We start from the raw sequence: 13,124 nt of genomic DNA, 5'->3' as shown, positions 1-13,124 counted from the left end.
TCTGTCCTCCCAGAATACTGTGGGGACACCTTCTCACACCTGCACTAAAGCCCTGATCTCCCCTGCAGACTTCTTTCCTTCTCCACACCCAAAGAACTTTGAGTTCTTAAACTTGCTTTAGGTCCCTCAAGGACGCCAAAACTGTTGTTTTGGAGTGCTATAAATCAAGGAGTACAGAATTTTTCAGGGAACAGTTAGAGAATTGAAAATCTGCCTTAAGAAGTACATCACATTTTGATAGTTTTGCTTGATAAGATTTGTATGACTTTATAGCAATACTTTTTCACTTGCCATTTATGCATGAGATGCAGTTGTGTGAGAGGGTGACAGGATCAGCCCACTCACATACTGACTTGCTGCCATCAATGGGTTTAAGGCCTTTAAACCAGATGCTCAGTGGCTCCTTTTCCAGAAGAGGATTGCCAGGCCTTTTTCTCAATAAGTCTCTGGGTGGACTCAAACCTCGAACCTTGCAGTTACTGGTCTGACACCAACTGGGTTTTCAACTCGAGGACTATGTCTAGCAAGCTGCACACATTTTGTAAAAAGCTGCTCATTGGGTACTATTATAAACAAAAGCCTGCAAGCTGATCCAAGTTCTAACATCCAGGGACTGATGACATCATTATACACTCCAAATACACACAATAAAATATTATAACAGAAATTGATATTTCAAGTGGACAAGAACATAAAACACTCAGCATATTGTATGTAGTATAACAAAATGCAAAGTTCATCTATACATAAAATTTTTTTAAAAAATAGGTCAAAGTGTTGACCTCAATTACCTTAATCACCTCAAATGATGAAATTTTCTGCACTTTCCAAATAATTTAAAATGCATTGCTTTCATTAAGGATAATATGAATCTTTAAAATAAGAAGATAAATTTTAAGAAGAAAATTTACTGATAGAACGACATATTAAAAAATTCCTTGAAAATAGCAAGTCTGTACACATCCCTGCACTTGTGCTCCTGCCCACAATGCACAGCCTCAACTGAATCACCAGGAAACATTTAGGAAAAAATAACTGACTATAGTTCCTCACGTCTCGTCTGTCAGTTTGTTGTACTGTGGCCGCGTGTGTGTTGCTATGCTGCTGGAAGTTATGTCACTGGCACGTCAAACGGCAGCAGGGCCCCACCCCCACAGTGACTAGGCTTCATCAGTTTCCAGAGCAGGAAGAGACACAGAAGGAATAGGCTATCCACTGCCAAAGAATTAGCCACAGAAAAACGTATGGATAGAATTGGAACGTTGTCTGACACTGAAAACATCATTAAAAGCAGAGCGTTGTGAGAGTTAGTGCCTGAAGATGAGCCCCTCAGGTCTTGAAGGCACTCAGAATATGACTGAGGAGAGCCGCCTACCCAAAGTAGGCAATTGAACATTGATTTGTTGATCTTAATGACTAGGACAGAGTAAAGCCTGTGGGGTGAAGCTCTCAGGATCTTCATTTGCTGATGGGACATGGCTCAAAATGAAAAGAAACAGCCGCAAACATCAAGGAACAATTGGAACTTGGAATGTACTAATATAAATCTAAGAAAATTAGGAGTTGTAAAAAATAATTTCAACACCAAAAAACCCTACATTCTAAAAATTAGTGAACTGAAATGGACTGGCTTTGGCCATTTTAAATCAGAAAATCATATGGTTTACTCTGTTGGGAATGAAACAATCGAGAGGAATAGTGTTGCATTCTTAGTCAAAAAGGACCCTTCAGGATCTATCATGAATTACAATGCTGTCTGTGACAGGATAATATCTGTCTGCATAGAAGGAAATCCAATCACTACAACTATTACTCAAATTTATGCACCAACCATGAAAACAATTGATGAAGAAATTAAAGAATTCTACCTACGTGTTCAGTCTGAAATAGATCAAACATGCAATCAAGATGAATGAATTATTATTAGCCATGGGAGAGTGGGGTGGGAGGGAAAAAGAGAGGAGCTGATACAAGGGCTCAAATATAAAGAAAATATTTTGAAAATGATGAAGGCAACATGTACAAATGCGCCTGACACAATTGATGTATGGATTGTTATAAGAGCTGTAAGAACCCCCAATAAAATGATTTATTTACAATAAAAATAAACAAGCGATTAGCCATAGGAATGCAAAAGTTGGAACACACAGGATGGAACAATAGCTGGAAAATATGGCTTTAGTGATAGAAATTAAGCCTGACATTACACGGCAGAATTTTTCAAGGCTAAGGACTTCTTTATTGCAATTAGCTTTTGAACAACACAAAAGGTGCCTAGACACATATGCGTCTGCGGAAGGAATATACAAAAATCAAACTGAAAACATCTCTGGGAAGAGGCACTGGAAACACTCATTCATAGCAGTTAAAAGGAGGCCAAAGGTTGATGTGAAACAGATAATCAATTGCTCACATGTAAGTTCACGCTAAGGCTAAAGAAAATGAAAACAAGTCCACACTAGCCAGAATCCAATGTTGAGTCTATCCCAATGAATTTTGAGAACGTCAGATTTGGACAGATTTGACACACTGAACACTACTGACAGAAGACCAGAAGACTTGGTGAGAGGACACCAAGAAAAAGAAAAAGAAAGAAAAAAACCAGCATGAAAGTCAAGAGATTCTGAAACTTGTCTGAGTTGCAGAGTAGCTAAGGCACATGAAAGAAACGCCGAAGGCAAAGAACTGAATAGGAAATTTCTGAGTAGCTGGAGAAGACAAAGTCAAATATTATAATGAAATGTGCAAAAACCTAGATTTAGAAAACTAAAAAGAGAAAACACACTCAGTATATCTTAAACTGAAATAACTCAAGAGAAAAAATTCAAGCCTCCAGTTGCAAAACGGAAAGTTTCTATTGGCATAAAAATATTCAATGATGTAGGAAGCATCAAGAGATGGAAAGACTACAGAGTCGCTGTACCTAAAACAACTAGCTGACATTCAATCAATTCAAGAAGTAAATATGAGCAAGAACCAATGATACCGAAGGAATGATTCAGGCTGCACTGAAAGCATTAGCCAAAAACAACGCTCCGGGAATTGATGGAACACCAAATGAAAGATTTCAACAAGCTGATGAAGTATTGGAAGGACGCACTCATCTATGCCAAGAAATTGGGAAGACAGCTACTTGGCCAACTGACTGGAAGAAACCCATATTTATACTCATTCCAAAGAAAGGTGACCCAAGAGAATTCCCTAATCATAGTTTATCATTGATAGCACATGCAAGTAGATTTTTGCTGAAGATGATTCAATAATCGTTGCAGCAGTACATTGACAGGGAGCTGCCAGAGGTTCAAGCTGGATCCAGAATAGGGATATCATAGAACAAGGGATATCATGCTGATACAAGATGGATTTTGGCTGAAAGCAGAGAATACCAGAAAGATGTTTACTTGTATTTTATTGACTATACCAAAGCATCCGACTGCATGGATCATAACAAACTATGGATAAACTTGAGAAGAATGGGCATCCCAAAACACTACATTGTGTTCATGAGGGACCTGGATATGGGTTAAGAGGCAGTTGTGCAAACAGAACAAGGGAATGATGCATAGTTTAAATGAGAAAAGATGCACATCAAGGTTTTATCCTTTCACTATACTTATTCAGTCTGTACGCTGAGCAAATAATCAGAGAAGTAGGAAAATAAGAAGAATAGTTTGGTGTCAGGATTGAAGGTTTATTAACCTGTGACATGGAGATGACAGTCTTGCTTGCTGAAAGCACTTGCTCATGAAGATCAAGGACTGCAGCCCGCAGTGTGGATTAACACTCAATGTAAAGCAGACCAAAAGCCTCACGACTGGACCAATAGGGCCCATCAAGGTAAACAGAGAAAAGAGTCAGGTTGTTAACTATTTGGTCTTGCTTGGATCCACAATCAATATCCATGGAAGCAGCCAGCAAGGAGTAGTGGGGCCGTGAGAAAGGGGAAGACCTTCAACAAGATGGATTGACATAGTGGCTGTACTGATGGCCTCATGAAAGTGTGAAGATGACCCAGGAGCGAGGAGGGCTTCGTTCTATTGTACACGTACATAGTGTTTCTCTAAGAGTTTTCCAGATTAATGCAGACTAACAACAATGTACATTCATGGATCGGCCCAACTAAAAGGCTTTCTATTTTGCTAAAAGGATTTTATTTGGATAACTGATTAAATCTGAGAATAGTCTGTGGATTGTATTATTTAGAGAATTATATAACAGCATTATAATAATGCCAATGCTTTTGATATTTGTACTAGAAAAGAATACGTTCTTATTTTTTATTAAATACACTTATTTAAAGATTAAGGTACATTTCTGAAATTTATGCTTAAATGATGCATAAATGTATTCTATATAACACACAAATACATATAGGGGGGCTTCAAATATTTCACGAGAAATGGAATGAAAAGATAATAGAGTTATCAACACTTTTTAGACATAGCTAAACACCTTGAGGAATGTCACTGGACTTGGGGACTCAGGACTATAGTCTCAGAAACCAAGGTCAATTATCATAATAATTGTCCACAATTATCAGTGTCCACAAAGACTCTATATCCTACTTTGGTGAGTAGGGCCTAGGGCAGCAGTCCTCAACCTGTGGATCGCGACCCCTTTGGGGGTCGAAGGACCCTTTCCCAGGGGTCGCCTGATTCATAATAGTAGCAAAATTACAGTTTTGAAGTAGCAACAAAAATACTTTTGTGGTTGGGGGTCACCACATGAGGAATTGTATTAAAGGGTCACGGCATTCGGAAGGTTGAGAACCACTGGGGAGGATCCTCCTCATCCCCAAGGCTGGTGCAATGATGTCAGTCAAGAGGCCCCAACTTAATGTCCAAGAACTGGAAGTCCATCAGAGAGAGGCAAACCAGTTGCAGGGTCCAAAGGATGCTCTCCACTCCGGGCTAACTTCTCTTGCTTCCAACTCCTTCTTCTGAGATGGCTCACCTTCCACCCAGTAGGAGGCACTCACAGCTGAATCACATAGTGCAATCAGTACCTTCTCCTACATCCTTATCTAGACCCACACGGGGAGTAACAACAAAAAAACTATAGCTAGAAAAGCCATTCATTGCACTGCAAAGGACACACGGAAATTCATTATAAATATTCCTTAACTTTTGGTTAAGTTATAAGTTATTCCTTAACTTACATTTTAAATTATTTTTAAAATGAAAAAATAATCCCTCCATAATCTCATACCCCGCTCTAACCCTCTATACTTAAAAAAACTCACTGCCATTAAGTCAACTCTGATCCATAATGACTCCATAGGACAGGACAGAACTACCTTTGTGGATTTTCAAGACTAATTCTTTACAGGAGTAGAAAGCCTCATCTTTCTCCCACACAGCTGTCTGACTGGCAGTCGAACACATAACCTCTATGCCATGAGGGGGCCATAGTATAGGCCTATTTCCATATTAACATAAAGAATTGTCCTATCTTCTTAAGATTATACTGTTTTGCTAAAAATGTTTGTGCATTTGAACCAAAGGACCCATATTCTTCCCCAATAGCCTCTGATGTAAGCGTATTTGAGTCAGCAAGCTAAGACCCCTGTACAGCAGATTGCATGTAGTCACCGAAAGAGCAGCATCGAGCTATGTTAAAGCCCTCACCTTCTGTGCTGTGGTGGATACTGTGTCTCCATGACTGGAGTATTTAATACTAGCTGAAAGGGATCTGCATAAGCTGCCACCTATGTGCCCCTCTCAGACAAAGCTGTTAGCTGCTGGGATTTTGTTTTCTTTAATAGTGTAGTTTTACAAAGCCACATCACTGGTTAAAACTTGTAAAAAAAGGACTGTGGGTGGAATTGGAGTAGCAGCTTGCTTGACATTAGGATACACTTGTCTTTCCTCAAGCCTTTGTATCGCATCCTTTACCATTGCCACATACCTGATTCTGACTCACAAGCCTACAGGACAAGTAGAAGTGCCTTATAGCCTTTCGAAGGCTGCAAATGTCGACAGAAGCAGACTGCCACATTTTTCTCTGTTGCAGCAACTGATAGGCTCAAACTGCTGGTTTTTGGTTAGCAGGCAACCACTAAACCGTCCTACCGCTGGGGCTCTTTCCCTTCATTTACCTTTACATGGCACTTACTAACTCCCAAACCAGAAACACCACCATCAAGTCAATTCCCACTAACAGAGACCTTCTATAGGGTTTTGAGGGTGTAAACTGTTATGGGAACCGATAACCTTGTTCTTCGGAGCAGCTGGTGGATTTGAACTGCCATCCTTGTGGTTAACAGCCCAATGCTTACCTGGCATTACCACCAGTTTCTTAACAACTTTGTTTAAACTCCGAGTGGTAATGGTTATTGCTAAGTGCTGTCAAGTCAGCACCAACTTAGAGTGAATGAGACACTACCCCGTCATCTTCACAATGATGGCCATGTTGGAGCCACCAGTGCAGGTCTGTGTCACTCCTCTTCCTCTCTACCAAGCACAATGTCCTTTTCTAGGGAGTGGTTTCTCCTGATAACTTGTCTGAAACACATGAGGGAAAACCTCACCTCCTCACTTTTAAGGAGCATTCTGATTGCAGCAGTACGGACTTCTTCTATGACAGATTCGTTTGTTCTTAAGGCAGTTCATGGCAATCCCAATATTCTTCAACAACACCGTAATGAAATGCATTTTTCCGGTCTTCCTTATTCACTGTCCAACTCTGACATGCATTAGGAGGAAATTAAAAACACCACCATTTAGGTCAGGCACGCCCTGCTCTTTAACACTATCGATGTCATATGCAGATTTGCCCAATATGTCACTTGATTTCTTGCCTCCTGCTTGAGTTCTTGTCTGTGAGAGTTGACTGTGGATCCAAGGAAAAGGAAATCCTTACCAACTTTAGTCTTTCATCTGCTTATCGTAATGCTTTCTATTGGTTCAGTGGGAAAGATTTTGGGTTTCTTTATACTGAGTTGCAATCCATACTGAAAGCAGGATTCTTTGATTCTTATGAGGAAGTGCTTCAAGTCCCCCATAATTTTAGCATGCAAAGTTGTGTCATCTGCACATCCCAGATTGCTAACAAGCCTTCCTCCAAACTTGGTGCCAAGTTCTTCTTCATCTAGACCTGTTTCTGGACTATGGTTTGCTCAGCACGCAGACGGAACAAGGATGGCGAAAGTGCACAACCCTGATGTACACTGTTACTGATTTGAAACCGCACAGCAAGTATCCCGTGGTTTGTTCAAATGATTGGTTGCCTTTTGGTCTTTGTACAGGTTCCACCTGTGCACAATAGTGTTCTAGAATTCCCGATCTTCACATAATGCTATCCATAATTTGTTATGATCCACACAGTCACAAATATCTTTGCATAGCCAATAAAACACAAGTAAAAATATTTCTGGTACTCGGTACTTTCAGTCAAGCTCCATTTGTCATCAACAATGATGCCATACCACATCCTCTTCTGAATCCAGCTTAAATTTCAGGCAGCTCTCTGTTGACATACTTCTGTAACTATTTTTTATTATCTTCAGCAGAATTCTACTTCCATGTGATATTGTTGTCACACAAAACTCTGGGCTATTTAGATTTAGTAATTTGACAGAAACTTTAGGTGGCAATCCACTATTTCATTAGCATAAGCCAACTATCTGCTACCAGTGTACAGGTAGCACACAGCTAGCCCACAGCTGCTATGTCACTGACATGTAAGACTGCACCAGCCGGAAACCACCGTCCCTGTCCTAAGACTTTCTAGAGAAGGCACGAAAGCCAAAATACAGTGGTAAATGTTAGACCAGTTTTTCTTCAAATATCAAAACCAGCCTGACCATGTGACAAGGCGGGATTTTAGTTTAATTCTATTTGTAATGTAAATCAGTAATACCAAGTCAACAATAGAATTACATCCCTAACCCCAAGTAATAGCTTCAAGTGAAAAATGTAACCAGTTTGATACAGTTCTATACAATTATTTTCACAAGAGTGGTTTTCATAGAAATAAAAAATGTATTCTTCAATATACAATCATTTTCTGGACCCAGACATATATAAGATAAACAGACGGCCTTTCGTGCGCCACTTAAATTGGAAAAGTATCCCTAGGCTGGCATGATGAACAAGTCAAAAAGGTCGGTGGTTCTCCAAGGCCTTCTGGTGCCTCTATAGCCCTCCCCGTGAGGTACATACTTTTCACCTGTAAACTTCTCAGCTGCAAACTCTGTCTGCTTCTCAGTCTCATAGGGCCGGTATTCCCTGTAGGATCTCCGCTCTGCTCTATCCAGCGCCGCCTCTGTCCCCCAGCTATCATTCCATCCTGGCTGTTCCCCTCTTCTAGTAGTTCGCTTCTGACCTACCATCAGAAAATCAAAGGAGAGAGCTGGAACACAGGTCTTTAGAACTGCAGATTATTAACCATTACAGGTACTGGTAGTTCTCACTTTTCTAGATGACAATATTATAGAAAAGCCCATGTAACTTGGAAAAGGACAATGGAGAAAAAAGAAAGTTGACATTAACCTAGCTAGTGTCAAATCCACTGCTATTGAGTTAATCCAAAGCATCGTGCCTTGTGGGGCCGAGAACTGCCTCATGGGTAATAAATCTTTAGCAGACCGCCACGTCATTCTCCCGTAAACAACTGGTGGGCTCAAGATCTTTCAGTTAGCAGCTGAGTGCACTACCAAGGCTCCTCATAGAGTCAACCACTGCTTACAAACACTTATAGTTACCATCAAATCACATATTTTCCTACACAGTCTACAAATATAAAACCTAACAATTTCAGGCATCTCAAAATGATCATGTCTCAGGGCTTGAACTTTGCTAAAGAGCCAGTGGTTGGAGAGGACACCAAGGAGCTAGCCCTGAGAACAGGCAGGGTTTGGGGACATGGGCCTTTCTCGATTGCTCCTCTCACCTTACTTTACTTCCTTTTAGTTTTCATACTTTAAGAACTTTCAAGCAGGGTCTGTTTGAAGTCATCTAATACTTGGTAGATAAGACTATGGATGTCATTACTTCTTACATCATGTTCCAAAATGGTCCTTTTATTTTTTTACGGGCATAAAATTTTGAAACTTACAAGTTTTCCCATTTAAAATGTTATCTGTCATTTTCATTTTAACCGCTTCAAGTTTATGTGGGTTGTTTGGTTTGGGTATAAATTACTATGTCCATTGGTCACATGGTTATAAAAATATTAAATGTATCCAAGTGATTGGGTATATATTTTTTACTAGATTCCTCTCCCACTGAGACAGATACACCTACATATGGTCCTTATGGAATGTATCTTTATGTATATTTTTTCTATTTCCCTATTTATTTTCTACCTACATTTTATAAACTGGGTTCAAGAAAACATTAACATAGCTCCAAAACTTTACTGGGCTCATTTTTTAGCAGAAATCATGCACGTAATATCACTAAAATAAAGTAGTGCAATTTGTGACTCAGTAGTTAACGTAATTTCCCAGATATGAAATAGTAACAAAATGTTAGTTATCTTGAAATATGTTGTATAACAGATATAAATCCAATTTCCTATAGTTTTAGTGTCTCATAACTTAGCATTTTTCAAATGTGACTTATGTTCTATCATGAGGCCATGATTTGAACTGGTGAAATATTTAGGATGTGAAAAAGATATTTTTATATTGTGGAGCATTATGTTTTTATTCCAGAACCATCAAGACAGAGATTGAAAATCTTGTCCACAAGAGTATGCAATGTCAGATCTGTTGGTACATATTTCACTAGTACATATCAAAATTGGAAGAAGTGTTCATGGTAGAAAATGTGAAAGTTATGTCATTATGAAAAAATCAACAAACTTGCAATGATACTAAATAATCAGATAACAATCATCAACTGTTAACTATAACACTAATTTTCAATACTTTAGTTATTTTTAATTACAATTTAAAATATGATATTTACTGCCTGTTCTTGATCATAATCTGTTCCAAAATGTTGGTATTAATTGAAAAGCTGGTCAATACATTTGGCTGCTTATTAGAATAATTAAATCAATTCCTTAAAAGCATTTCATTCTCTTTAAATTACAAAAAAAGAAAGCAGGTTGACTTTTCCCCTCTCCTCATAATCAAGATGAAAACTGAAGCTGCCTTGTTCCTAGATCAGCCACTCCGAGAAGATACTGCAAACGCTGTATTTCACTCACCCCCTGCTTCTGACTCATAGCAACCCTATTGCTTCCTAATAAGTAGGGGCATCACTAGTTCCATCTCAGATTTCAGCTCAAACCCATATGAAGAGATAGAATATCATGAGTTTACAATGAGGTTCCTATAAAACACAGATGACGCTTTGGCTTAAAGAACATAATTCTGAAAGGTTAGGAAAACAAGCTGACACAGGCTCTGGTGACATCTTTAGCCAGGTCGTGTGTCTATTGTTAGATTGATACTTAAAGATATTAAAAGCCTATGTTTCCATGGGAAAAAATTAGGCTTTCCACATCCACTAAGGATTAATAAATGTTCCTAAACTCGGCTGTATATATTTAGATGCTAATTCTCCACAAGAAACATCACTGATAATACTCGTATTAAATTTAAAAATCTGAGTTAGAAAATACATGAGTGGTATAAAGCTTTGAGACAGTTACTCTCTAACTCCTATTACAGATACATTTAGTGAACTACATATATGTAAGTGTTAATGACTTATTTACTCCTGAAATAACACAGGGAAAAGAACTACAATGACATTATAGGTACAAATTGTAATAGATTACAGTGGATGGGGAGAAAGCCACCTCCAGGTGTTTGAATAAGAAGCAACAAAGTCTGTGCAATTATAGATGTCAGCTGTTAACCGAAAGGAAAATAGGGGATTTTTTATTTCATACATTCTGAATTGTTTACAATTTTTATACATGAATGCAAGATATTTTACAGATTTTGAACATCTAAGAAGGAATATATCAGTAGCTAACACTTAATGCCGTTTTACACTATTCTAAATCAAGGAATGTATTTTCATCTGTCAGAAATAGGGAGTAGAAAAGATGAGCCTAAGTTTTTAATTTGCCCTTAAGTAAATGTAATAGAAAAACAAGGAACATAAAAGGTAAAACATATCTCAAGCTTTGTTGTCTAAAATAAGCTTATAAATGAACTTCCTAGCCAAAGGAGAAGCCTTGAGATCCAGGAGCATTTTTGGTAATTTTCAACAGCTTTAGTATAGTCATTTTCCGATTCTCAAATGGTATCTATGGAGCTTAACTTTCCACAAAACACACACACACAAACCAAACTCACCACCATGAAGTAAGTTCCTACAGGACAGAGCAGCACCGACCCTGTAGGTCTCCCAGGCTGCAAGTCTTCCTGGGAGCAGTCAGCCTCAACGTTCCCCTTGGAGCACCTGGTGGGCTCTCACTTCTGATCTTGTGATTAGCAGCTCAATTAGTGACCTATTGTACCACTGGGGCTCAAAGGTTAAATCATTACGTAGGTCCACAAGCCAAAGCCTGGAGCTTTAAGCCAGGAGGCTGTCTCGGGGCTATGACAACACGTTTTGTGTAGCCCAAAGAAGAAACCAATATGCTGAGTTGAATACACTGCCAAGCTGTGGCTCGGAAAGCCAAACCGCACATCGCAACAGAGGCCGACTATGGCTTCTTTCAGTGAAACAGGAAACAGGTGAAGTGCGTGGATCAGGTCAATTACCTCAGTTGTAGGGGTTAGAACCGACCTAAAGTGCACTCCTTGTACGCATACAGTATTGCACCAAGATTCCCAACGGCCCTTCTTCATAAGCAGGGAGTACGAATTCCTCAGTATTGTTGAACAGGTTAAAAAATTATCTTAAAGCAGTCTTCAGTTAATTATCAGTTACACATCTCATCAACACTAGGGGAGGCATTGAAAATTGATGCCTGCCGACTCCTGGGAGCTTGTTTACAAGGATGGATTAAAGGAACAGTGCTTGCAATGAACTGGGGCTCCAGGCAGACACCTCCACCAGCAAGCGTCCGCATCTCTTACGTCACAGCCTCATCCCACGCGGTCACCGGGCCTTTCCTTCATCACAGAAGCCTGGCGACGGTTCACCCCAACTTAGGAACCATTTTTCCCACACCTCTGTCTCTGACCAGCACCTCCAGTGGGCTGGGTGCTCCCCTCCCCCTATCCTATCACAATTCTTTGGCCTTCAGAGTCCAATCTTGCAGATGTCGGGCTCTGCTGGATCTGATTTGATAACCCCGCCCGGGTAGTAGCTGACACCACCCCAGCAATATTCTTTAGCGTTGTCCAACCTGATCTAAGGGCTCAGTGTGCAGTTAGGTAGACCCACTACTAGCTCCAGCCCCCCCTCCAAACCGCCCGCCCCCATACTTTGTCTTTCTAACCTTCCATTGCCAAGGGCCCCCTACCTTAACCCAGCTCTCTCCAGAACCCCCCCTTTCTAGATTGTGGGTCCTGGGGCCTCGGTCCACAGTCCCCACTGTGGGGTGTAGGGGGTCAGAACAGAGTGGCCCCTTCTCCTTACTCTCCCGCCCACGGCTCCCACCCGGGGTACCCAGGTGCCCACGGGACCGCGTACCGGGCGGCTGCTGGCCGCCCCCGGGGCTGTCCGGGTGCTGAGCGCCAGGGCCCGGGAGGCTCTTGCGCTCCTTCTGGGACTCCTTTCGGCAGCTGCCAGCGCCAGTCCTGTGACCCGAGGCTCCAGCTGGGCTCCGGCCGCCGCGGGCGCCCACCCCCGGCGCCGCCGCCTCGTCGCGCCTCTTGCGCTGGAGCTGCTGCTGGCGCCGGCACTCGGCCTCCCGCAGGATGTCAAATGGGTCGGACTCGTCGTCCAGCAGCTGGTGAAAGCGGTTGGCCACCACGCAGCCGAAACTCGCTTGCATCGTGGCGCCAGCGGCGGCCACGGGGCTCCCCAGGGCGCCCTTCATGCTGCCGCGGCACTGCAGGTCAGCAAGCAGTCCACGCGTGCGTGCCTCAGCGTTGCCGGCGACGGGGACCCATTCCACCCGCGGCCACCGCCTCCCTCCCAGCCCTACCAGGTCGATTCCCCGCCGGCACCCCCCGCCCCGCGGCGCCGACGCGGCCCGCCTCGCCGTCGCCCGAGAGCCAATCAGCACGCTCGGACACGCCCTCTTTCTAGCCACTCCCCTGAACG

General features: G+C 41.6%; 1 protein-coding gene across 1 annotated transcript in view; it reads right to left on the bottom strand.

Moving 5' to 3' along the window:
- HABP4 (hyaluronan binding protein 4) overlaps positions 1-13,015 on the bottom strand; it is a 66,612-nt gene extending 53,597 nt beyond the window's left edge. The window contains exons 1-2 of the mRNA XM_075549805.1: positions 12,549-13,015; positions 8,163-8,325 (exon numbers count right to left, since the gene is read on the bottom strand). Of these exons, the coding sequence (XP_075405920.1) occupies positions 8,163-8,325; positions 12,549-12,897 (512 nt within the window). The 5' untranslated portion in view covers positions 12,898-13,015. The remainder of the gene's footprint in view (positions 1-8,162; positions 8,326-12,548) is intronic.
- Positions 13,016-13,124: the final 109 nt, after the last annotated feature.

This window comes from Tenrec ecaudatus, chromosome 5 (genome assembly GCF_050624435.1).
Source record: "Tenrec ecaudatus isolate mTenEca1 chromosome 5, mTenEca1.hap1, whole genome shotgun sequence".
NCBI lineage: Eukaryota > Metazoa > Chordata > Mammalia > Afrosoricida > Tenrecidae > Tenrec > Tenrec ecaudatus.
Note: the sequence above shows the minus strand (reverse complement) of the source record. Positions and strands in the feature narration are given on the sequence as shown.